We start from the raw sequence: 23,605 nt of genomic DNA on the forward strand, positions 1-23,605 counted from the left end.
ACACGTTGGGAATTAACCCGTTTCCACAGATTGGGAGTTATTTCCAACAGGTTGGAAATTCACTAATTTTCCACAGGCTGGGAATTCAGTAATTTCCATCGGGTTGGGAATTAACTGAGTGACCAATTCGCCTCCAGGCAGGCACACAGGGAAGCTCTGGCCCTACAAACGGTCTGCATTCTACCTGTTTTCCTGAAATATTGAAATTAAGTGGATAAAAAGGAGGGAAAATCCGGGATCTGCCGGGGTCGGGATTCGAACCCGCGGCCTCCCCTCCACCACCGCCACCAGCAGGGGACGCCCGCGCCTCTGGCCGCGCCCCTTTTCGCGTCACCATGGTGACGTGCCGTGCGTGACGACGTCACGGCGCCGTACTCGCTGATTGGACAGATTTGAATCTCTCGGGCGCGCGGCCGCCGCCCGGTGCCAGCCCCGCAGCGCGAGCCCCGGGCCCTGTCGCGACAGCGGCGCCACCCGCGACATGAAGGCGGCGTGAGTGGCTCCGCAGCCCCGGGCGGGGAGGGGGGGACGGCCTGAGGGGTTCCGGGGGGCAGCGGGGTCGCCCTCAGCGCCATCCTGCCGCTCCCCCGTCCCGGTGCTCCCCTGTCGCGCCTCTCTCGGTTCTCCCCTCCCCTGCCCGCTCCTCCCGTCCTCTCGGCTGCTTCCCCTCTCCCCCTCCCCTCTACCGGTGTCCCGGTGCGGTCGTTCCCGGTGTCCCGGTGCGGCCGTTCCCGTTTCCCCGTCTGGCTGTTCCCGGTGTCCCGGTCTGGCCCGTCCCGGTCCGGCCGTTCCCGGTTCCCCTGTTCCTGCCGTTCCCGTTTCCCCGGTGCGGCCGTTCCCGGTTCCCTGACGCTCTCTCCCTCAGTAGGGCCAGGACGCCGCGGAGGCCGAGGAAAGCCACGAACCCCACGCAGAAGGACCCGGTGGGGGTGAGTGCCGGGCTCATCCCGAGCTCCCCCTTCCCGCCCCGCCGGATTCCCGGCTTTATCCCGGGATCATTCCCGGCTTCATCCCGGGATCATTCCCGGCTTTATCCCGGTTCCCGCTCATTCCCACCTCTCATTCCAGCTGTACTGCCGCGTTTATCCCTGTTTTCCAATCCCGACTGCATTCCCAGATTTATTCCCCGTTTATCCCTGTTTCCCAACCCCAGGGTCATTCCCAGGTTTATTCCCGGTTTATCCCTGTTTCCCTCACTCCATGATAAACCTCATTCCCCGGTTTATCCCTGTTTCCCAATCCTAGGTGTACTGCTGGGTTCATTCCCAGATTTATTCCCGGTTTATCGCTGTTTCTCCCACTGTCAGATTCATTCCCGGTTTATTCCTGTTTTTTTTCCCTATCCCGGGTGCACTGCCCGGTTCATTCCTGATTCATTCCCCATTTTTCCTCCTTCCAAGGTGTACTCCCCAGTTTATTCCCGTTCCATTCCCGATTTTTCCCCCCATCCCAGGTGCACTGGCCTGTCCATTCCCGTTCATTCCCGTTTTTTCCCCCCATTCCCAGGTGTACTGCCCTGTTCATTCCCGGTTCATTCCCGTTTTTCCCCCCCATTCCCAGGTGTACTGCCCAGTCCATTCCCGGTTCATTCCCGTTTTTCCCCCCATTCCCAGGTGTACTGCCCAGTCCATTCCCGGTTCATTCCCGGTCCATTCCCGTTCATTCCCGTTTTTCCCCCCATTCCCAGGTGTACTGCCCGGTTCATTCCCGGTCCATTCCCGGTTCATTCCCGTTTTTCCCCCCCATTCCCAGGTGCACTGCCCTGTCTATTCCCGGTTCATTCCCGTTTTTCCCCCCATTCCCAGGTGTACTGCCCGGTCCATTCCCGGTTCATTCCCGGTCCATTCCCGTTCATTCCCGTTTTTCCCCCCATTCCCAGGTGTACTGCCCTGTTCATTCCCGGTTCATTCCCGTTTTTCCCCCCATTCCCAGGTGTACTGCCCGGTTCATTCCTGGTCTATTCCCGGTTCATTCCCGTTTTTCCCCCCATTCCCAGGTGTACTGCCCTGTTCATTCCCGGTCTATTCCCGGTTCATTCCCGTTTTTTCCCCCATTCCCAGGTGTACTGCCCTGTCTATTCCCGGTCCATTCCCGGTTTTCCCCCCATCCCAGGTGCACTGCCCGGTCCGTTCCCAGTCCATTCCCGGTTCATTCCCGTTTTTTCCCCCCATCCCAGGTGCACTGCCCTGTTCATTCCCGATTCATTCCCGGGTTTTTCCCCCCATTCCCAGGTGTACTGCCCTGTCTATTCCCGGTTCATTCCCGTTTTCCCCCCCATTCCCAGGTGTACTGCCCGGTTCATTCCCGGTCTATTCCCGGTCCATTCCCGTTTTTCCCCCCATTCCCAGGTGCACTGTCCTGTCTATTCCCGGTTCATTCCCGTTTTTCCCCCCATTCCCAGGTGTACTGCCGCGTGCGGCCGCTCAGCCGTGCGGACCAGGAGTGCTGCATCGAGGTGATCAACGGCACCACGGTGCAGATCCACCCTCCCGAGGGCTACCGCGTGTTCCGCAACGGCGAGTACCGCGAGGTAACGGGATTCCCGCTGGAATTCCTGCCTGGAATTCCTGCCCCCGTCCCTGGAGGTGTCCTGGGGCACCCTGGCTTAGCAGGAGGTGTCCCTGCCCTTGGCAGTGGGGTTGGCTTTAAGGTCCCTTCCCACCCATCAAATTCCATGAATTCCATCCAGCTCCCGCTCTCCAAGCTTTCCCATGGTTTGTGGCGCTTGCAGAGTGCAAAATCCAAAAGTTTTCCACCCAAACCCCCATCTAGGACAAAAAAAGCCATCACTTCCTGATCTGTCAAATAGAGCCTTAAAGCTCATCCCGTTCCATGGGAATCCAGCATCCCAGATTGATTCAACCTGGCCTTGGACACTCCAGGGAAAAGGAATCCACAGCTTTTCCAGGTGGGAATCTTCGCTGGGATGTGGAATATTTTGTTTCCAAGTTCAGCTGGAAAATTCCTATGGGAAGGGCATTAAGGGATCTTCAAAGGTTTAAATAAAACAGGCAAAGCTTAATTAATGAAATGTTAATTTAATTAAACAAGGTTTTGTTCAGAAATTTGGAATTCAACTATTTCCCTAAGGAAGAGTTTTGGTGGGAAAATGACCATCAAAAATTAAAATTAGTTTAAAATTTTATTTAAAATAATTCATTAAAAAATAATAGCAGTTTGAAATTTAGGACAGTTAAAATTAATTTTTAAATTAAAATAACTTTTTAATTTAAATAATACATTTAAAATTAAAATAATTAAATTAAAATTAATTTAAAATTAAAATTATTCATTAAAAAAATAAAACCAGCTTGAAATTCAAGACTGAAAACTGAGGCTGGACTGGAAAAAGATCCAAAATAAACAAAATTCCACGAGGGAACAGCTCCCCTTTGGCCATGGTGGATGTTCCTTTGCTTGGATTCTGGGAATTTCTGAAAGGAAATTCCAGTTTTTAGCTGTCCTTTGGGAATTCTCTGCTCTGTGGGATCCCTCTGGCCACTCCAGGCCGTGGGGCTGGAATTCCAGGGTGGTTTTCATTTCTTTTGGCAGACCCAGTATTCCTTCAAGGAGGTGTTTGGCACGCTGGTGGCACAGAAGGAGCTCTTTGATGTGGTGGCCAAGCCTCTGGTGGAGGATCTGATCCGGGGCAAGAACGGTGAGCAGAGCTCCTCTCCTGTGTCCCCATTCCCAGGATTTCAGGGCTCCTGAGGTTTGGTTGGAACTGTGGCTCAGCTCCTCACTCCACACCTCTGGAAGCTCTTTCTGGAATGGGAATCCTGGGATGGTTTGGATGGGAATGGATGATCCAGGGTTCCTGAGGTTTGGTTGGAATTGTAGCTCAGCTCCTCACACAGAGATTGCTCTTGTCTTCTTCCCTTGAAAAAAATGAAGGAAAAATTGGGAAAAAAAAAAGGCAAATATTTAATTAATTAGGTACTTGTATCCAGTTGAAATTCCCAATCTGTTCCTGCTGTTCTAACAAGAGATTTCAGCTTGGAATTCCCTTGGAAGCTCTTTCTGGATAGGAATCCTGGGATGGTTTGGGTGGGAATGGGTGATCCCATGCCATGGAAGTGTTGTGGGAGCAGCCTGGCTTAGCAGGAGGTGTCCCTGCCTTTGGCAATGGGATTGGCTTTAAGGTCCCTTCCCACCCAAAGCGTTCTGGAATTCCATGAATGATGCATCCAGATCCCTCTCCCTTCTCTCCCGAGTTTTCCCATGGTTTGTGGGAGTTGCAAGTTGTGAAATCAGCATTTTGGGCTTTTAGCAAAGCATGTTTTCAACTCCCAAAAAAGAAACAAATGGCAAAAAAGCACCATCCAATCTATGGGAAGGGCATTAAAGCTCATCCCATTCCATGGGCAGGGAAACCTTCCAGTATCCCAGGGTGCTCCACGCCCCATCCAGTCTGGAATATTCCAGGGATGGCACAACTTGGAGAGGATGATTCCAGGATATTCCCAGCTGTGACCACTTTGGATGGCGTGCAGTATTTGGGGTGTGTTGTTTTTTTTTTTCCCAATCCCGTTGATTTCTCCCTTTTCCCTGCATTCCCAGGTCTGCTGTTCACCTATGGAGTGACAGGCAGTGGGAAGACCCACACCATGACAGGATCTCCTGGGGATGGGGGGCTCCTGCCCCGCTGCCTGGCCATGATCTTCAACAGCATCGGCCCCTTCCAGGCCAAGAGATTCGTGAGTGCCTCCCCACATCCTCCCCACAGCCCCAAATCCATGGATCCCTGCTCCAAACCTGCCCCTGGAGGGCATGGAAGAGGGAAAAATCCCCACGTCAGGGTCCTCGTTCCAAAAGGGTTTGGGTTTCTGGGAATGCTTTTAAAGCATTCAGTGGTTTGGTGGTTATTGCCCAAGCCCATCCTTGGAAAAATCTGTTAAAAACACATGGGAAGGAATCCAGCCAGGAAGGTGTCAGTACTGATGGCCAAGGTGTTCCCTTCCTCATTAGGATGGGTGATTAATAAGCATACATTTAATTAATTAGGTGGTGGTATCCCCCTGAAATTCCCAATTTATTCCTGCTGTTCTTACAGGTGATTTCAACATGGAGGAAGCCATTCCATGGCTTTTTTTCCCCTGGAAACAGTGGAAAACGCTGGTTTGGTGCTCCATATTTCCATGTTATTCCACTTCATTTCAGTATTTCCCATAAAACCAAAAATGAATTGTCTCCTCATGAAATCAGGGATATTTTTCCAAAGTCGTGCACTAGTGGTGCCTAAAATACACTGAAATAATCCTGGAATTCTCATCCTTGGGAGCTTTTCTAAAACGTTGTTTTGCAAATTTTTTCTGTCCGATCTTGCTGGGTCGAGTGCCAACGAGGGGCGTGGTATTAATAAATTAATACCAGCCTAATCAGACTAATTAATGAATCAAATAATGCTTTGTTGGGCAGCACCTGGTTGCTGGAATTGACTGAAATTCCTGGTTTTTCCCTCAGGTTTTCAAGCTGGATGACAAGAACGGGGTGGATGTGCAGAGCGAGGTGGAGGCTCTGCTGGAACGCCAGAGGAGAGAGGCCCTGCCCACCCCAAAAACTCCAGCTGGGAAGTGAGTGACTCTGGGAATAGCAGAGGGAATTTATTCCCTAGAAATGGGTTTTAACTTCTCTTGGGCTCTTCCCTTGAGGAAATGAAGGAAAAATTGGGAAAAAAATAAGCAAATGTTTGATTAATGAGGTGATTGTATCCCACTGAAATTCCCAATCTATTCCTGCGGTTCTAACAAAAGATTTCAGCTTGGAGGAAGTCATTTCATAACTTTTTTCCCTGAGATTTTGTCCCTTTTCCCCTCAGAATTTTGGACCTTTTCCCCTCAGAATTTCAAAGGGATCTTCAAGTTGATATTGTCCCATGGGCAGGGTTATTAATAATAATAATAGTTAGTAAAATATTAATGGGAAATGAGTGTGTTCCATGTGGTTTGAGCAGCTCTTTAGTTGAGGAAATTTAGGCTCAGCCTATTTCTTGTACCTGTTAAGCCAGGATTAAAACCCCGTGGTGTTCAGTAAGAATCCGGCTCTGTGAAGCCGGACCAAACTGGACTTTGGATTTCCCAACCAAATCCAGTGAAGTTCAATTTGGAGATATTTCCATAGAAACATGGAATTCCCCCAGCTGGATCATGGAATTCCAACCATGGAACTCCCCCAGTTGGATCATGGAATTCTAGCCATGGAATTCCCTCAGTTGGATCATGGAATTTCCACCATGGAATTTCCTTAGTTGGATCATGGATTTCCTCCAGCTGAATCATGGAATTCCAATCATGTAACTCCCTCAGCTGGATCATGGAATTCCAACAATGGGCATTTCTATGTTGTATCATGGAATTCTAGCCATGGAATTCCCCCCGTTGGATCATGGAATTTCCACCGTAATATTTCCTTAGTTGGATCATGGAGTTTCCTAAGTTGGATCATGGAATCCCTCCCAGCTGGATCATGGAATTCCATCAGTTAGATAATGGATTTCCACCATGGAGTTCCCTCAGCTGGATCATGGATTTCCCCCAGCTGGATCATCGAATTCACCCAGTTGGATCATGGAATTCCAGCCATGGAATTCCCCCAGCTGGATCATGGATTTCCCCCAGCTGGATCATGGAATTCCAGCCATGGAATCCCCCCAGCTGGATCATGGAATTCCAGCTCCAGGCCCTGCCCAGGGCCCCTCAGGAACGGGAATTTTGCCGAATGTTGCGTGTTTCCCCAGCCAGCCCCACAGCTCCGCTCTGAGCCGCCCCGGCGCGTCCCGGCTGCCGGGAATGCCATCCCAAATGCCCATTTCCCGCAGGAGACAGCTGGATCCCGAGTTTGCCGACATGATCGATGTGCAGGATCACTGCCGGGCGGAGGAGGTGGACGAGGACAACGTCTACGGCGTCTTCGTCTCCTACATCGAGATCTACAACAACTACATCTACGACCTGCTGGAGGAGGCTCCCTGCGACTCCATCAAACCCAAGTGAGTTGGGAAAGCCGGGATTGGCCCGGGCTGGGCTTGGGAATTGGCGCCAAGCCGTTGGGAAGAGGTTTGGGATGAGAGCAGGGTCTCTGTGTCCTATTCCGGCATCCTCCGTCTGCTTGGAGCCCACCAAACCCAAGGGAGTTTGGGAATTCCCGTATTCCCAGTCCTGGGAGGACTTTGTAGGAACTCCACCCTGATTTTTCGGTTCTAACCTTTGGGAGTTTGGCTCAGAATTCCTGGGAATTGCTGTTAAACACACGTGGAAAGGGTTCCAGCCAGGAATGTTTCAGTACTGGTGGCCAAGGTGCTCCCTTCTTCATTTGGCTGCATGATTGGCAAGCAAATATTTAATTAATTAGGCAATTCTATCCCTCTTAAATTCCCAATCTATTCTAACAGGTGATTTCAACTTGTAACAAGCCATTCCATAGATTATTGCCCTGGAAACAGTGGAAAACACTGGTTTGGTGCTCCATATTTCGCTACTATTCCACTTGATATCTGTAATTCCCATAAAACCAGAAATTAGGGATATTTTTTAGGGATATTTTTTTCCAAAGGTGTGCATTTATGATGTCTAAAATCAATAAGAGAAGTCTGCAAATTCCACTTGGAATCTATGGATTGAAATTCCAACTCCATTAAAGGAGCTTCTTAGTCCTGTGTTAATTAAGGAGTGGTTGATTAACAAAGACTAACGAGGGCAAAGCAAACTGGGAGCTGTCTCCAGGGTCTTCATTCTAGAAGGTTTTGAATCTCTGGGAATGCTTTTAAACCATTCAGTGTTTAAACACTGAATGGTTTTAAACCATTTTAAAATAAAATTTTTAAACATTAAAATTTCAATTAAAAATTTAAACATTAAAATGAAATGTAAAAAAAATATTAAAAGGTATTTTTTCCCAAAGCCCATCCTAAAAAAAATATCTGGGATTATTTCTCCCTCTGGAAGCTGCAGCATGGAAAGATTTGAGGCAGAAATCAAGTATTTAATATTTTTCCCCATTTTTTTGGTAGGTGGAACAATTGCAACACTCCTGTGAGAAATGGAGACTTTGTGTATGTGTCCAATGTCTTATTCCCATTATTCCAGTGCTGTTTTCCTTGAGTAGAAGCAGAAAATTCCCTGCCTATCCTTGCTTTCCTAGGAAACCTAGGATGCTCTCCTTGCTTCTGTGTGCTTGTAGAAAAGCAATAGCTGCCACCAAAGCAATTAATTGCAATTAAATAGCTGCTAATTAGAGCAGTAGCTGGAGTGTCACTAATCCTGGCTGTGTGTCCATGTCCTGTATTCCCTCTTCCATCTTTTAGATGGATAATTGACCTTTTCCCTCCGAATTTTTAATGTTTTCCCCTCAGAGTTTTGACCTTTTCCCCTCAGACTTGGGACCTTTTCCCTCCGAATTCTGAATTTTTTCCCTTGGAATTTTGTCCCTTTTCCCTCAGAATTTTTGACCTTTCCCCTGAATTTTGACCATTTTCCCCTCAGAATTTTTGGACTTCTTCCTGCCAGCATTTTTGACCTTTTTCCCCTCAGAATTTTTGACCTTTTCCCCTCAGACTTGTGACATTTTCCCTCCAAATTCTGAATTTTTTCCCTCCGATTTTTGACCTTTTCCTGCTGAATTTTGCCCTCCGAGAGAATCTGCTTGGCAAGAAGCTGCACAGAGAACTCCCCTCCACTGGGATTTATTTGGATTTTTTCCCTCTTTCCCACTATCCCAAAGACCTCCCCAGTCCAAAATCCTTCGGGAAGACCAGAACCACAACATGTACGTGACGGGCTGCACCGAAGTGGAGGTCAAATCCACCGAGGAAGCTTTTGAAGTCTTTTGGAGAGGTAAAAATCTTGGAATTCAGGGCTGATCCCACATTCCCAGCACCTTAAACATCATCCACGAGCAGGGAAATTCTGCTGGATCAGCTCCATCCTTGGGATGGAGCATCCACAGCTTCTCTGGGCATTTAGGGCCTCCCCATTCCCAGCCCTTCCCAATATCCCACAGCTGGGAAACCCCTCACACCCTGATGCTGGAGGGAGCTGTGGGAAAGCAGCAGGAATTTTGGGAATTTGGGGTGTCTGAGCAGGGCAGAAGAAGCGACGCATCGCCAACACGCAGCTGAACCGGGAATCCAGCCGCTCCCACTCTGTGTTCATCATCAAACTGGCACAGGCTCCTCTGGATGCTGATGGGGACAACGTCCTCCAGGTCAGTTCTGGGTCATTCAAGGAGAATTTTATGGAATTTACCTTGGAAGCAGCTCCTGTGCCTCAGGTTTGGAGGTGACAGAGTTATTCATAAAAAAGCTGTGCTGCTGTCTGGACTGTACCAACCCCTGTGAGCTCATATCCAACACATCCTTTGAAAGTGGGTTTTGGGATGAGGTATCCCCCAGCCCTTTAAGGGAATCTGGAGGGATCCAGGATTTCTTGTGTGTCCCAGGAAAAGGAGCAGATCACCCTGAGCCAGCTGTCCCTGGTGGATCTGGCGGGAAGTGAGAGAACCAACAGGACCAAAGCCGAGGGGAACAGACTGCGGGAAGCAGGTAGGAACACCCTGGAGCACCCTGCTAATTAACCCTGCTAATTAAACTCCTGCTAATCCTGTCTCCTAGGGAGGAATCCCAGGAATTCTTGAAGTGCTCTGTTAGGATCAGTTAGGATTTGATGACCTCAAATCTTCCCACAAGTTTGCAGCAGCACTTCTGCCACTTCAGTTAATTAGAGCAATTATTAACAAATATTGTTAATTAGGCAATTTATTCTTCTGACTAATCTGGGAATATGATCCAAGGGCTGCTCATGGAGTTATTTTGCCTTGTGTTTGTTTTTTCTAGGGAATATCAACCAGTCTTTGATGACATTGAGGACGTGCATCGAGGTTCTGCGGGAAAACCAATTGTACGGAACAAACAAGGTGGGCAGCCCTTCCCTGCTTATCCTTGGATTTCATCACCTGGATAAGGAAAACTCATGGAGTTTTCCCTGGCCTTTATTCCCAGATGGTTCCATACAGAGATTCCAAGCTGACTCATCTCTTCAAAAACTATTTCGATGGAGAAGGGAAAGTTCGGATGATCGTGTGTGTGAATCCCAAGGCAGAGGACTATGAGGAAAGCCTGGTAAATTCCCTTTTTCCATTTCTTCATGCTCTTCTTTTCCTGTTTTTCCCTGGATTCTTGTGCTCCAAGAGATAGAGGGAATTATAATTTTTGTTTGAGCCCTTCAATTATAATTCTGTGGGATAAATCTGCTCCCCAAGTCTTGTTTTTGCTGTTCATATTACACCTGCTCCTTGCTTAAAAAGTGGGAAAGGTTTTCCTTCCTCACAGAATTCCATGGAGCCATATTTGGGTGTTTAATCCCTCCTATTCCAAGAATTCCAGCTGTCTGTGCCCACGCTTTTGTGGCTCCCTGGGGGGGAGGTTTCTGGAAGATCCCAATCCGTAGCTGGGAACTCCTTGCGATTTCAGCCGGATAATTCCTCCTTTCCCACTTCAGTGACCCAACCCCGCTCCCAGTCCCATCTCCGGGTGCTCCTGGTGGTTTTTCTTTCCTGTTTTCTTGCAGCAAGTGATGCGTTTTGCAGAGATGACCCAGGAGGTGGAGGTGGCCAGGCCCCTGGACCGGCCGCTGTGCGGGCTGACGCCGGGGCGGCGCCTCCGCAACCAGGCGTTCCGCGAGGAGCTGTCCCGCAAGCTGGAGCTCAGGGGCGGCCCCGTGGGAGCAGGTGAGGGCTGGGGTGGGGAATTCTGCTCTGGGAATGTCCACCTGGGAAAGGGAAGGATTCAGGGAAAGTTTGGAGAGCCTTGCAGGATCTTAAGGGGCTGCAGGAGGGTTGGAGATGGATTGGGATAAGGGATGAAGAGACAACAGGGAATGGCTTCAAATTGGAAAATGGGAAATTTGGGTGGGATATTGGGAAGGAGTTCCAGGCTGTGAGGGTGGGGAGGGGCTGGGCTGGAATTCCCAGAGTACCTGTGGCTGCCCCTGGATCCCTGGAAATGTCCAAGGCCAGGTTGGAATGTGGGACAGCAGGAGGTGTCCCTGCCCATGGAACAGGATCACTTTAAGTTCCTTTCCAACCCAAACCATTCCATGATTCCAGCAGAGTTTTCTGTTAGGAATTCAAGGCTGGGAATTAAAATTTAAACCAATTCTACTGAGCCTTAGCTGTGTCAGACTGAACCTCAGTGCCCTGGGAGCTGCTGCTCTTCCCTCTGCAGTGTCCCTGTGAAGGTTTCCTTTCCAAGGAATTCCACAGGATTGGGATGAATCCATGGTCCCATTATTGTAGCTCCTGACAGGAAATTGTGCCAAGGAAATTGAGGGATGTTCCCCAATGTTCAGGACCTGCTTTTAGTAAAACAAGGAATCAAAGATGTCACATTTAATCCTTTGCCATCCCTCACCTATTTGGAAACCTGTAGCTCCCATTAATCACTCCCAGTTTTCCACGATCCTGCCCCATGTCCATTGGAATTTTCCCGTCCTGCTGACGGATTTTCCATGCTGCAGGACCAGAGGAGCCATCTGCTGCTGAGCTCTTCTTCCAGAGCTTCCCTCCCCTGCCTTCCTGCGAGCTCTTGGACATCAACGACGACCAAACGCTCCCAAAACTGATCGAGGCCCTGGAGCAGCGCCACAAAATGAGGCAGATGCTGACAGAGGAATTTGCCAAAAGTGGTAGGAATTTGCCCCAAGTTGGAACATCAGGGCAAAACTCAGATTTGGTGCCCTTATTATTCCTCCAAAGATCCCCCTTGCCTCAATTTTCTTGTTTAGATTGATTGTTTCAACCTATTTTTGAGGAATTTCAGGCTTTAAAATTTGTTGGGAAAAACAGAGGTTTGGATGTTCTGGGCATAAGAGAGAAGATTAAAGATAAAATAGAAAATATCTGAATTCTCTTCCAGTTCTTGCCTTTAAAACAATGCTGCAAGAATTTGACTCCAGTGTTGCATCCAAGGAAAATTATATCCAAGGAAAACTGGCTGAGAAGGAGAAAACCATAACAGGGCAGAAGACAGAGCTGGAACGGCTGGAGAAGAAGATTAAAACCTTGGAGTACAAGGTCAGTTGGGTCGTTTTGGAGCACAAATCCCTTTTTTTTTTTTTAAATGGATTATTGGCAAATTCCTTGTCATCAGGAATAAATATTTTGGGGAGGAACTTCTGCTGAAAATTTGTTGACTTTTTTTTATGAGGTGAGGCTTTAAAAGCAGCAAAATCAGCGATTTAGAAGTGAAAATCGAGATTTCCCGGGAAATACAAGCAGGAATTCCTGGATTAGAAGGTTGTGTTCCCACCCAAATCCTTTCTCTCTTGCTGCAGATTGAGATTTTGGAGAAGACGGCCACAATTTACGAGGAGGACAAGAGGAACCTGCAGCAGGAGCTGGAGAGCAAGAGCCAGAAGCTGCAGCGGCAGGCGTCGGACAAGAGGAGGCTGGAGGCCAGGCTGCAGGGAATGGTGGCTGAGACCTCCCTCAAGTGGGAGAAGGAATGTGTGAGTGCAGGAATGGGGGAAAAGCGGGATCAAGGCACCAGGGATTTGGGGTGTGGGATCTTAAGGAGCGGGTTTGTTGGTGTTTGTGGGAATTCTGGGTTGGAAATGGGATGGAGAGGAAGAGGGGAGGGAGAGGAGAGGAATTGAGGGGAATGGAATGGAATGAAAAGGAATTGAGGGGAATGGAATGGAATGGAAAGGAATTGAGGGGAATGGAATGGAAAGGAAAGGAATTGAGGGGAATGGAAAGAAGGAAAGAAAAGCGGAGGGCAGTGGGGTCAGGCTCTGCTCCCAGGGAACAAGGACAGGAGGAGACAGAAAGCAGGCTCAGGCTGTGCCAGGGCAGGCTCAGGTTGGATACTGGGGAAATTCCCTCATAAAAGTTGGAACTACCCGGGGAGGTTTGGAATCCCCATCCCTGCAGGTATCCAAGGAACTCCTGCATGTGGCACTCAGGGCTCCAGGCTGGGTTCAATCCCAGCCTGGCCCTGCTGATCCTGGGGGGTTTTCCAGCCTCAGCAATTGCATGTTTCCCTCTGCTGTCCCTGTCCCTGAAGGAGCGGCGCGTGGCAGCCAAGCAGCTGGAGATGCAGAACAAGCTGTGGGTGAAGGACGAGAAGCTGAAGCAGCTCAAGGCCATCGTCACCGAGCCCAGAGCCGAGAGGCCGGAGAGGCCATCCCGGGAAAGGGAGCGGGAAAAGCCTCTCCCCAGATCCGTGTCTCCCTCCCCTGCTCCCGTGAGTCACTCCCAAACCTGCTGCATTTAGGAAACAGCGTTTTTGGGCTTAAGTGCAGGGATTTTAGTCATTAGTAGCCCCCAAGGACAGAGTTGGAGCAGCTTGTTTTGAGTTCCTTGTCTGCTGTTCTTCATCCATTCCCCACCTCCTGATATCCTTAGGAACAGGAAATCCCTGGATTTTTCTGTCCTTGTTTGCTTGGAGTCTCCTTTGTCTCACTGACTCTCCCCTCTCCCCAGAGCTAAGGTTTGAGCCCAGAGTTGGAGCAGCTTGAATTCCTTTTCTTCTGTTTTTTCTTCATCCATTCTCCCACCTCCTGATATCCATAGGAATGGGAAATCCCTGGGTCTGTCCCTCCCTGTGTCTCACTGGTGTTTCCCTGCTTCCTGAGCTGTGGTGTCCCTGCTGAAGTTTAATCCCTGAGCTGGAGCACCTTTAAGTTCCTCGTCTTGTCTCTGTTCATTGTTTATCCATTCTCCCACCTGCTGATATCCACAGGAACAGGAAATCCCTGGACCTGTCTGTCCCTGCATGGTGTCCCTGTTTGACTGCACGACGCCTCCTGTGTGTCACTGATGTTTCCCTTCTCTCCAGAGCTGTGATGTCCCTGCTGAAGTTTGAGCCCTGACTTGGAGCAGCTCGAATTCCCTGTGTCCTGTGTGCTCTTCATCCATTCTCCCACCTCCTGATCTCCACAGGAACGGGAAATGCCTGGATTTGTCTGCCTGTCCCTGTTTGCTTGGAGCCTGCTGTGTCTCACTGCTCTCTCCCTTCTCCCCAGAGCTGTGGTGACCCTGCTGAGCTCGGGGACAGCCGGGGGGCCCCGCGGGGGCCCAGGCGCTCCAACTCTTGCAGCAGCATCTCTGTGGCCTCCTGTGTGCTGGAGTGGGAGCAGAGGGGCCCTTCCTGCGAGCCAGCCAGCATTCCCAAGCCCAGGAATAAAGCTGGAGCAGAGCCAGGCTCGGCCTGGCCCAGCCCTGCCAGGAGGAGAGGGATGTGCTGGAGCCGAGCGCTGGAGGTGCCCAGGGATAGAGAGGAGCTAGAGCAGGAAGAGGATCCGTGCTGCAGGGTTAGTCCTGGCCTAGTGGGGCTCAGCCTGGCTTAAAGGTTCTCTGAGCCTGAGCCTGGCTCTGTCCTCGAGCCTAACGTAGAGTAGAGCTGTCCCTAACGTGTCCTGCTGGTCCCAGACTGAGCCTGGCTGCTCTCGCTGCCCTCTTGGTGTTTGGAGCTTCCTTGGAAGTTAAGAATTCCCACTTTTTAGGGAGCTCTGAGGTGGCCACACTCTGCTCTAGCCATGGGTGTCCTCATGTTTTTCCCTGGTGTTTCCCTTTCCCTTTTCCTGGCATTTCCCTTTTCCTTTCCATCTCCCTCGTGTCTCCTCCAATCCCTCCTGCAATTTCCCGGCTTCCAAGGTGCTTCTGGGAGCTTTTCCTGCCTGGAAGCATGCCTTAGATAAACCTTTTGTGTGCCTCAGCTTTAATTCCCTAATTCCCTTTAAACTGGGAGCTCTAATTCCATGAATTATTTGGTTCCTTGAGGATTCAGTCCAAGAGCACTTTAGGAAAACGGGGACAATCTCTTCCTTTGTCCCCTCCTTCCTAGGTGTGGAATGCAACATATTGGACAAAAATTCCCAAGAGATAGGACTTGACGTGGAGTATTCCATTCATAATTTGATCCCAAAAAACCAGGAGATGGCCTGGAATATTCCATGCATAATTTGATGCCAAGCTCATGGTGGTGCCATCAGGATTCAATCCAAGAGCACTTTAGGAAAGCAGAGCAGGACAATCCCTTGGGCTGGTGCTGTGAATTTGGAAATTTGGGAGGAGCTTTCCCAAACTTGAGGAGACTTAAAGGAATGTGACAGATTGGACAACGCTGGGATAAAATTTCCATTAAATAGGAATTGGCCTGGAATATTCCATGGACGACTCGATGCCCAAAAAACAGGAATTGGCCGGGAATGTTCCAGTGATAATTTGATGCCAAGCTCTTGGTGGTGCCCTCAGGATCCAACCCAAGGACCAAACCTTTGCCTTTCCCACACCCATCCTATCCAATCTCATCCATTCCCTGTGCCCATTCATTCCCTGTTCCCATTCCCCCTCTCCATCATTCCCAGAGTGCTCCCGCAGTGCTGGGGAGCGCTGGGTGGATCACCAGCCCCCATCCCTGCCATTCCCTGTTCTCATTCTCCATTCCCATTCCCAGTGCCCATTTCCCATTCTCATTCCCACTCTCCATCGTTCCCAGAGCGCTCCGGTGGCGCCGCTGCGCGCGCGGCGTTCCCGCAGTGCCGGGGAGCGCTGGGTGGATCACCGGCCGCCGTCGCACGTGCCCACGGAGACGCTGCTGCAGCCGCGCGTGCCCAGGGCCATCACCGTGGACGCGCCCAGCGAGCGCGCCCTGGCCCGCTGCGACCGCTACCTGCTGACCCACCAGGAGCTCGCCTCCGACGGGGAGATCCAGACCAAGCTCATCAAGGTGACCTCGGGAGTCTTGGGAATGTTGGGAATGTTGCTTTGGAATTGTCGAAATTTCGTTAAAATTACCCAAAGAATTCCTGGGTGTGGCACTCGGTGCTCCAGGAGTTCCTTGGGCTCTGGACAACACTGAGATCCAGACCGAGTTCATCCGAGTGACCTTGGGAATGTTGCATTGGAATCACTGAGATTTCATTAAAACGACCCAAGGAATTCGTGGATGTGGCACTTGGTGCTCCAGGCTTGGGACAGGGTTGAGATCCAGACTGAGCTCATTAAAGTGACCTTGGGAATTGTGGGAATCTTGGGAATGTTGCTTTGGAATCATTCAAATTTAGTTTGGCGTTTTCATGGTGGAGTTCCGTTATTTGTGGGATTCCATGATTTGTGAATCCTATGATTTAAGGGAGTCCATTATTTGTGTAGATCCCATGATTTTAGAATCCCTTGATCTGTGGATCCCAGGATTTCTGCATTTTCCTGTGGAAAAAGGCAATGATCCATTGGCAGTGAAATGAGAGGAGCTTATTTGTATCTGTATCTCTTTGGGCTGGAATTCTGGGATGAATCCCAGTGTTGTTCCTGTCCTAATCCTGCTTTTCCTTGTCCTTTTCCCATTCCAGGGGGACGTGTTCAAGACCAGGGGTGGTGGCCAGGCCGTGCAGTTCACGGACATCGAGACCCTCAAGCAGGAATCTCCCACTGGGTGAGTCCAGCCTCTGGAATCCTGGAATTCCCAAAATTCCAGTTGTGGAACCTTCATTTGAGCCTCTGGAGTCCTGGAATTCCCAAGGTTCCAATAATGGGACCTTTCATTTGAGCTTCTGGAATTGTGGAATTCCGGGTGCATGCATGGAACCTCTACCAGGCCGGATGATCCAATGGGAAAATCCAACTTGAAATCCCATAAACTTGGAGAAGTTTATGGTTGCTGGAGCTGCTGGATCCAAGATTTATTAAGGAAGAATAAAGATGTTTTCCAGTGTTGGAATGTGGCAAATTCCGTGAGGTTTGTGCTGTAATTCCACAAATTCCCATTCCAGGCGGAAGCGCCGCTCGTCTCCTCCCGATCCCGACCCTGCTGGGGACGCCGCAGACTCGGAATGGACGGATGTGGAAACCAGGGTGAGCTGGGAATGCCATGCTGGGAATGTCACCCTGGGTCCTGGAACTGTGGCCTGGGTTGGGTTGGGAGGGAACTTCAGCTCATCCCAATCCAGCCATTCCATGGGCACTTCCCACTATCCCGGGCTGCTCTGTCCAGCCTGGCCTTGGAGGTTCCAAGGCTGGGGATCCAGACCCCTCTGGATGAGGATTTGGGAATGCTGGGAATGGTGGGAAGCAGCGGATCCTGACTTTGGTGTGTTCCCAGTGTTCCGTGGCCGTGGAGATGAGGGCGGGATCGGCGCTGGGACCGGGATTCCAGCACCACGCCCAGCCCAAGTGAGTGCTCCTGGAATTCTTTCCTGACAACTTCCAAAATTCGGGAATGTTTTCCCCTCAAACTTGCTGCCCTTTTCACTTTGGGTTTTCATTCCTGGCTGGAATAGGGTTGGGAATGGCAGCAGGAACGCCCTGGATTCCCTCTCCTGCCCCTCTAACCTCTTGCTCATGTTATCCATTGGGAAATTCCAATTCCCCGTAGAAAGAGGGAATTAAGGAATTGGAATCCAACTTTGTTTGCTGCTCCTGCTGCCTAAAAATCAAAGGAAAAGAGATTTTTTGGAATTTCCTTGGATTAAATGTTGGATTTTTTAGGAGGTGGGTGGTAGTGCAAAAACCTGGGAATGAGGAGTTGGCTGCTCCCAAAATTCCTCTGGATGAATCCTGAAAGTTCTGTGGCTCTTTCTCGTTGCAGGCGCAAGAAGCCCTGAACTTTTCCTGCTGGAATCCCGGATTTTCCCAGCCTGAGGAATGCTCTGCTGCCACTGCTCCTCAGGAACTGCTTTGTGCTCATTCCCAGAGGTTTTTAGGGAAGCTGGGAAATGGCTCCATTGGTGATCCCAAAGAACTTCTGGATGGATCTGTCCTTTTCCATAGATTTAGGGAAATCCTCAAGGTCCCTCTGGAATTTCGAATGGAGCTGGATCGTTACAGACAGTGCCAGCAGGCTTTTCCCTGGGAGATTTTTCCAGTGTTGTCCCAGTTTTTTAATCCCAAATCCATCTTTTCTGGTCATTCCCTCTCTTTTGGGAGACCCAACCGCTGCTATTCCGAGCTGCAGTCCAGCACTTTAAGGGTGTTTTTGGCCATTCCCGATTTTACTGGAAGCAGGAAAACCTTGGGAATTCAGATTTCTTCTGGCAAGAATTAATTTGGAGTATTTAAGTGTGTCACTGAGCTGTCAGAACATTCCAGAGTCACCCAAAATCCTGGGAGCAGTGGGAATTCACATCCCAGCTGCTTTGGGGTGTGAGGGAATTCTGGAATGTTTTCCATATGGGAATGGGGGGAAGAGGGGATTTTTTCACAGATAGGGTGAGAATTAGCTCTCTTTATGTTCCCTGCAAAATGTTTAATAAATCCTTTTATTCCCAACCCTCTTCCTGGTTTTTAGGGAATTCCAAGGGGAGCAGCTTTGCAGAAAGCTGGGATCAGAGGCTGCGGGATCTCTGGAATTTCTCCAGCAGGTCCACGTCCTTCCCCTGCTGGGACTCCAGAGCTCAGGGGGGGGACAAAGGGAGAGCTTTTCCAGCCCTTCAGGAATTCCATGAGCTCCAGAGGCAGCTCCCGGCTGGATCCGTGGGAAGCAGCTCTCCCGGAGCGCCGCTAGATGGGGCAGGAAAACCACGGGAGTGGCGGCGCTTCCCGAGCCTGGGCAGCTTCCCTGATCCCAAACCTCTTCCTGCCCCCTGGAAGAACTGGGATTGGGATTGGGAATGGGATTGGGAATGGGATAACCACTGAGGAATGATGGAAAACTCTGGGAAGGGCTCTTGTTTGTGGGATTTAATGAGTTCATTAATCGTTAATGAGGAGCCATCTCTTGGATTTGGATTCCATTATCTCGGTGACAAGTTAAATCCCGTTGGGAATATTCCTGTGGAAAACTGGGATAGACCAGGAACTGATGCTCATGGAGATGGTTTGGAAGCAGGAAAGGGTTGAAAACACTGGGAATTCTGAATCTGCTCCCTTGGATTTGAGAATTTTGTTTTTGACATTTTATTTTACTTTTTTTTTTTTGCTTTTATTCTTATTTTTAATTCAATTTAATTTTCTTTTCTTTTTAGATTTTTCTTCTTATTTTAATTATTTTAATTTTGATTTTATTTTTATTTTTTATTTTAATTTTTATTCCTATTTTTTATTAATTTTAATTTAAAATTTTATTTTTATTTTTAAATTTTTCTTCTTAATTTAAATATTTTAATTTTAATTCTGATTTCATTTCTATTTTTACTTTTATTTATTTTATTTTCCTTCAAAGCCCCTGCAGAAGGGGTAAGTTGGAGGGGAAATACTGGATTTGCAGCTCCAAGATCTCCAGGTTTTCCCAGGCAGATCCTGTCCCGATCTCTTTAATTCCAGGGGAAATATCCCTTTATCCCAACCACCTTTATCAGGACAAAATGCGCAGCAAAATCCAAGCATTTATCCCAAAAATCCATCTCCGGAGCACTGGAATTGCAACGAGCGCTTTTTCCATGAGGTGTCAGTGTGGGATTGGGATTCCCATCCCTGTTTTCCAGCAAACCATGGAAAAAACTCCTTGGATCAGCAGCAAATCCCAGCTCGTTCCCAGCTCTCGGCATTCCATGGATGGCGCGAGGGTTTGATCCCATTCCATGGGAAGGGATCATTCCAGAGTCAATCCTGCTCTGTCTGTTCCCACCTTGTCCCAAAATTCCATCCAGCCACATCCCAACATCCCAGCTGGGAATGTTCTTTCTCTCATCCTGGAAAAAACAAGCAGGAAAAAGGAGTTCCCTGGAAAGGGGCCTGGGACAAGGGATGGAGAGACAGGACACAGGGAAAGGAAAAGGGGGTTTAGATGGGATACGGGAAGGGATTGTCTCCTGGGAGGGGCTGGGGTGGAATTCCTAGAGAAGCTGTGGCTGCCTCTGGATCCCTGGAATGTTCCAGGCCAGGTTGGATGGGGATTGGAGCACTCTGGGATAGTGGCAGATTCCCTGCCCATGGAATGGGATGGGATTTTATCCCTTCCCACCCCCACCCACAGCATTCCATGACATTCCATGGATTTGTCCCAAATGTCCTTAAAATGCCTTTGAGTGTCCCAGAGCCACTGGGAATGATTTTCACATTCCAGCCAAGTGGCCCTTGCCTGGAATTCCACTCTTTTCCTAAAATCCCATCCCGAGCCTTCATTCCCAGTAGGATTTCTTTACATGAATCCCGAATTCCCGAGCTGGGAATCCCGAGCCTTCATTCCCAGTAGGATTTCTCCTTGGGGTGCCAATAAATGTCCCCACCCCGGCTTTTCCCACATTCCCTGAGCTCTCGGTAAGCAGCAGATTGTTCCTGGAGTCAGGAGCTGGGAGTGCCAGCCGGAGCCATCCCGATGTGAATTCCCAGAAATAATCCTAATGGGAAGCGACGCTGTCGGCTCCCATCCGTCAGCCCTGGCAGAGCCAATTGGCTCCGTCCCTTGGAATTATGGCAAGGACGGGGAAAATGGGAATATCCTCAGCTGTTGGGAGCTGCCAAGAGGCTGCTCCACGGGAACGGAACACCGGGATGAGACCGGAGCTGGGAAACTCCTGGTGCCACTGGCAGCTCTGAGGGCTAGCTGAAATTCCAAATTTTCCACCTGGGATTCCTCCCTGCTCCTTGTTTTCCCAGCCACTTCCATTGGGTTTTCCAGGCTTTTGCACTCTGGAATATTTTAACACTCGACTCCTGAGTTTTGCTCCTAAATTTTGTTCCTGAATCTTGGGCTTGGGATTTTTCCTCCCAAATCTGGGCTCCAAATTTTTCCTCTCAAAGCTTGGGCTCTTAATTTTTATTCCTAAACTTTTGGCTTCTATATTTTGTACCTAGATCTGCAATCCTGATCTTCTGGGCTCCTAGTTTTTCTTCCTAATCCTTGAATTTTCTCATTTTCCTTCCTAAATCTGAGATCCTGATTTTTGTTCTCAAATCCTGGGCTCCTGATTTTTGCTCCTAAACCTTCGATCCCATCCAATTCCGTCCCTGCCATGGGCAGGTACATCTTCCCCTACCCCAGGTTGTTCCAATTCCCATCCGGCCTGATTTTGGACACTTCCAAGGATTCATCCACAGCTTCTCTGGGAGGCCTGTCCTGATTTTTCCAAGCTTTCCCTCCAATGGATATTCTGGATGAGGATCCTCCTGCTTGGCCATGACCCTTGAGCATCCCCATCCCTCTCCAGCTCTGCTTCCCTGGGATTGATTAATCCATGGGATATTTCATGGATTGCTCATCCCTGCCCTAGCAGTGTTTTCCTAACCCTTCCCATTAATCCAGCTGTGTTTTTTCCATGCTGGAAAAAACCTCCCCTTCCTCTGTGCTCCAACAGACAGAGCAGTTTATCTGGAAAAGCAGGAAAATTTTCCCTAATCCCTCTTGAATCCTGGGATATCAGCAGGTAACGGGTTCAATATGGCACGAGGGGGTCACGGGGGGAGCAATAAACAAAGCCTGGCTTGAATTACTCCTGGGAAATTCCTTGATCCACACCTGATTAAAGCCTCATCCCGTGGAACCAGACGGTTCCCTTGGATCTGGATGCAGATTAGATGGAGCTGGAGCCCTGCCCACCCCACACAGCTCGTAAATTCCTTGGGATGTGCTGCAGCTTTGGAGATTTTCCCCTCCTCTGCTCCCTCTGCTCATCCCATTTGGATCCCAAGACTTACCTGGGATGCACCTGGGAATGTTTTTGGGTGGAATTTGGGGGGAAAACCCCCTCTGATCATTCCTGGATGGAAACAAAGTGGTTCTGAGATCTTGGTTTTCCAACCGGCTCCTTTGGCAGCGTGTCCAAGAGGGAAAAATATCCCTGCTTTTCAAGTGGAGCCAGGGCCAATGTAAATATTTATGGAATATTTTATTACAATCCCAATTTACTCCTTGATTGGAAACATTTCCTAATAACCCTCTGGAAAATCCAATTAAAGTGCAATTTAAAGGTTTTGCTTTGGGGGTTTTTTGGAATTGCTGTTTTGCCAGGAATGCTGATCCATAGGTCGGGTGGAGAGGTTGGAATGTCAGCGGGGTTGGATGTCCATGGAAGAGCCTGGATTTAAAAATATGGGAAAAATAGCTGCTTCCTTGGGAAATCTTGGTTTTCCTTGGGAATGGGGCAGCTCAGCCTTTCCAGGTACAAATTCCTGCTGCTTTTTGTCCCTCTTTTTCTTGGTTTGGGGCACATCTGAAGAATCCCATTGACTCTGGTGGGATCAGGGGAATGGAAGGACTTGGAAACCCCCTCGGTGTGAGTGTGGGAGGCTTTGGGATCTTTGTCCTGATGGGAATCCCAAAGGATAAGGGTTCCAAAATGATCCTTGGGGTTTGGGATGCCCAGCCTAGGCACGGAGCTGCTGCTCCAGGAACTGTGGGATTTATCCTTGGAATTGTCCAGTTCCTGGCCCAATTCCCAACTTTATTTAGCCAGCCCAGAACTTGTTCTCTGATATCTCCCATGGCAGCAGCTCCTATCAAACCTTCCTCTGCTTTCCCCCCTTTCCCTCTGAATCCCACATTCCGGATTTTCCCATCCCAAAAAAAGGATGTTCCATCCAGTGAGGATGCCAGGAATGTTTAGGAAGTTTTATTTTTATTATATAGGACAAAAATTCCTCCTCAGGAATTCCTTGGAGACCCAAGATTTCAAGCAGGAGGCACAGGCTCCTTTTAAATTGAAAATCAGGGAATGCTGGAATTCTAACAAGCTGGGAAAGGCAATTATCTCCCTGGAAAACATTGGATTCATGAGGATGAACATAAAGGCAAACTTTGGGAAGATAATTGGATCTTTTAAATCTCCATGTTCTTGATCCCTGCTCGTCTCATAAATATGGATTTTTATATAATCCCTAAAAAGAACAGGCTCCCGTTAAGGAGCACAAAAAGTGCGATAAATGCTGAAATTTTTGACATGGAATCAAACGAAAAAGGAACAAAAGGGAAGAGATTTGAGTCCAAAGGCTCCTCCTGGCTCCTCCTGGTGCTGGAGGGGATGGATCCATCCGGGAGCTGGGTGAGCATTGGGAATCATCTGAGTGCTGACGTCAGGGATTCCCATCCCATCCCCATCCCATCTGAGTCCTGTGCCCTCTGGGAATGCTGAACCTGCTGATCTCCACTGGTGATGGGAAAAGGCTTTTCCCAAAAACCCTGGGCTGATGTCCTCCTTCCCCTACTGGTGTGGCACTGAGAACTGCTTTCCATGGAAAAATTATCCATGGCTGCACAATGCTGGGAATGCCTTTTAATCCTTGTCCTGCTGTAGGGAACATTTCCACGTTTTTGTGCTTCTGTTCCCAGAATCCCAAACCAGTTTGGGCTGGGAGGGATCCATGGGCAGGGACACCTCCCACTGTCTCAGGGTGTTCCATCCTGGCCTTGGACACTTCCAGGGATCCAGGGGCAGCCACTGCTGCTCTGGGAATCCCATCCCAGCCCCTCCCCACCCTCCCAGAGAACAATTCCTGATTCCCAATATCCCATCCATCCCTGCCCTCTGGCAGTGGGAGCCATTCCCTGTGTCCTGTCCCTCCATCCTTGCTCCAGTCCCTCTTCAGCTCTCCTGGAGCCCCTTCAGGCCCTGAGCTCTTCCCTTCTCCAGGTGAACATTCCCAGCTCTGCCAGTTTGGCTCCAGAGGGGCTCCAGCCCTGCAGCAGCTCCGTGGCCTCCTCTGGAATTGCTGTAGGAGCTCCAGATCCTGCTGGTGC

At 49.4% G+C, this 23,605-nt stretch overlaps 1 protein-coding gene across 1 annotated transcript; it reads left to right on the plus strand.

The window, feature by feature from the left end:
* The first annotated feature begins 4,623 nt into the window (after positions 1–4,623).
* Positions 4,624–18,254, plus strand: KIF23 (kinesin family member 23). The gene is given in 19 exon segments (XM_058033463.1): positions 4,624–4,697; positions 5,464–5,573; positions 6,818–6,988; positions 8,719–8,831; positions 9,080–9,201; positions 9,436–9,538; positions 9,830–9,909; positions 9,995–10,114; positions 10,563–10,666; positions 10,703–10,722; positions 11,517–11,678; positions 11,909–12,066; positions 12,327–12,500; positions 13,058–13,326; positions 14,072–14,306; positions 16,347–16,429; positions 16,767–16,848; positions 17,096–17,166; positions 17,582–18,254. Coding segments are annotated over 19 exon segments (2,235 nt in total). The 5' UTR covers positions 4,624–4,655; the 3' UTR covers positions 17,598–18,254.
* The last annotated feature ends 5,351 nt before the right edge of the window (positions 18,255–23,605 follow it).

Source organism: Melospiza georgiana, chromosome 13, assembly GCF_028018845.1.
Source record: "Melospiza georgiana isolate bMelGeo1 chromosome 13, bMelGeo1.pri, whole genome shotgun sequence".
Classification (NCBI taxonomy): domain Eukaryota; kingdom Metazoa; phylum Chordata; class Aves; order Passeriformes; family Passerellidae; genus Melospiza; species Melospiza georgiana.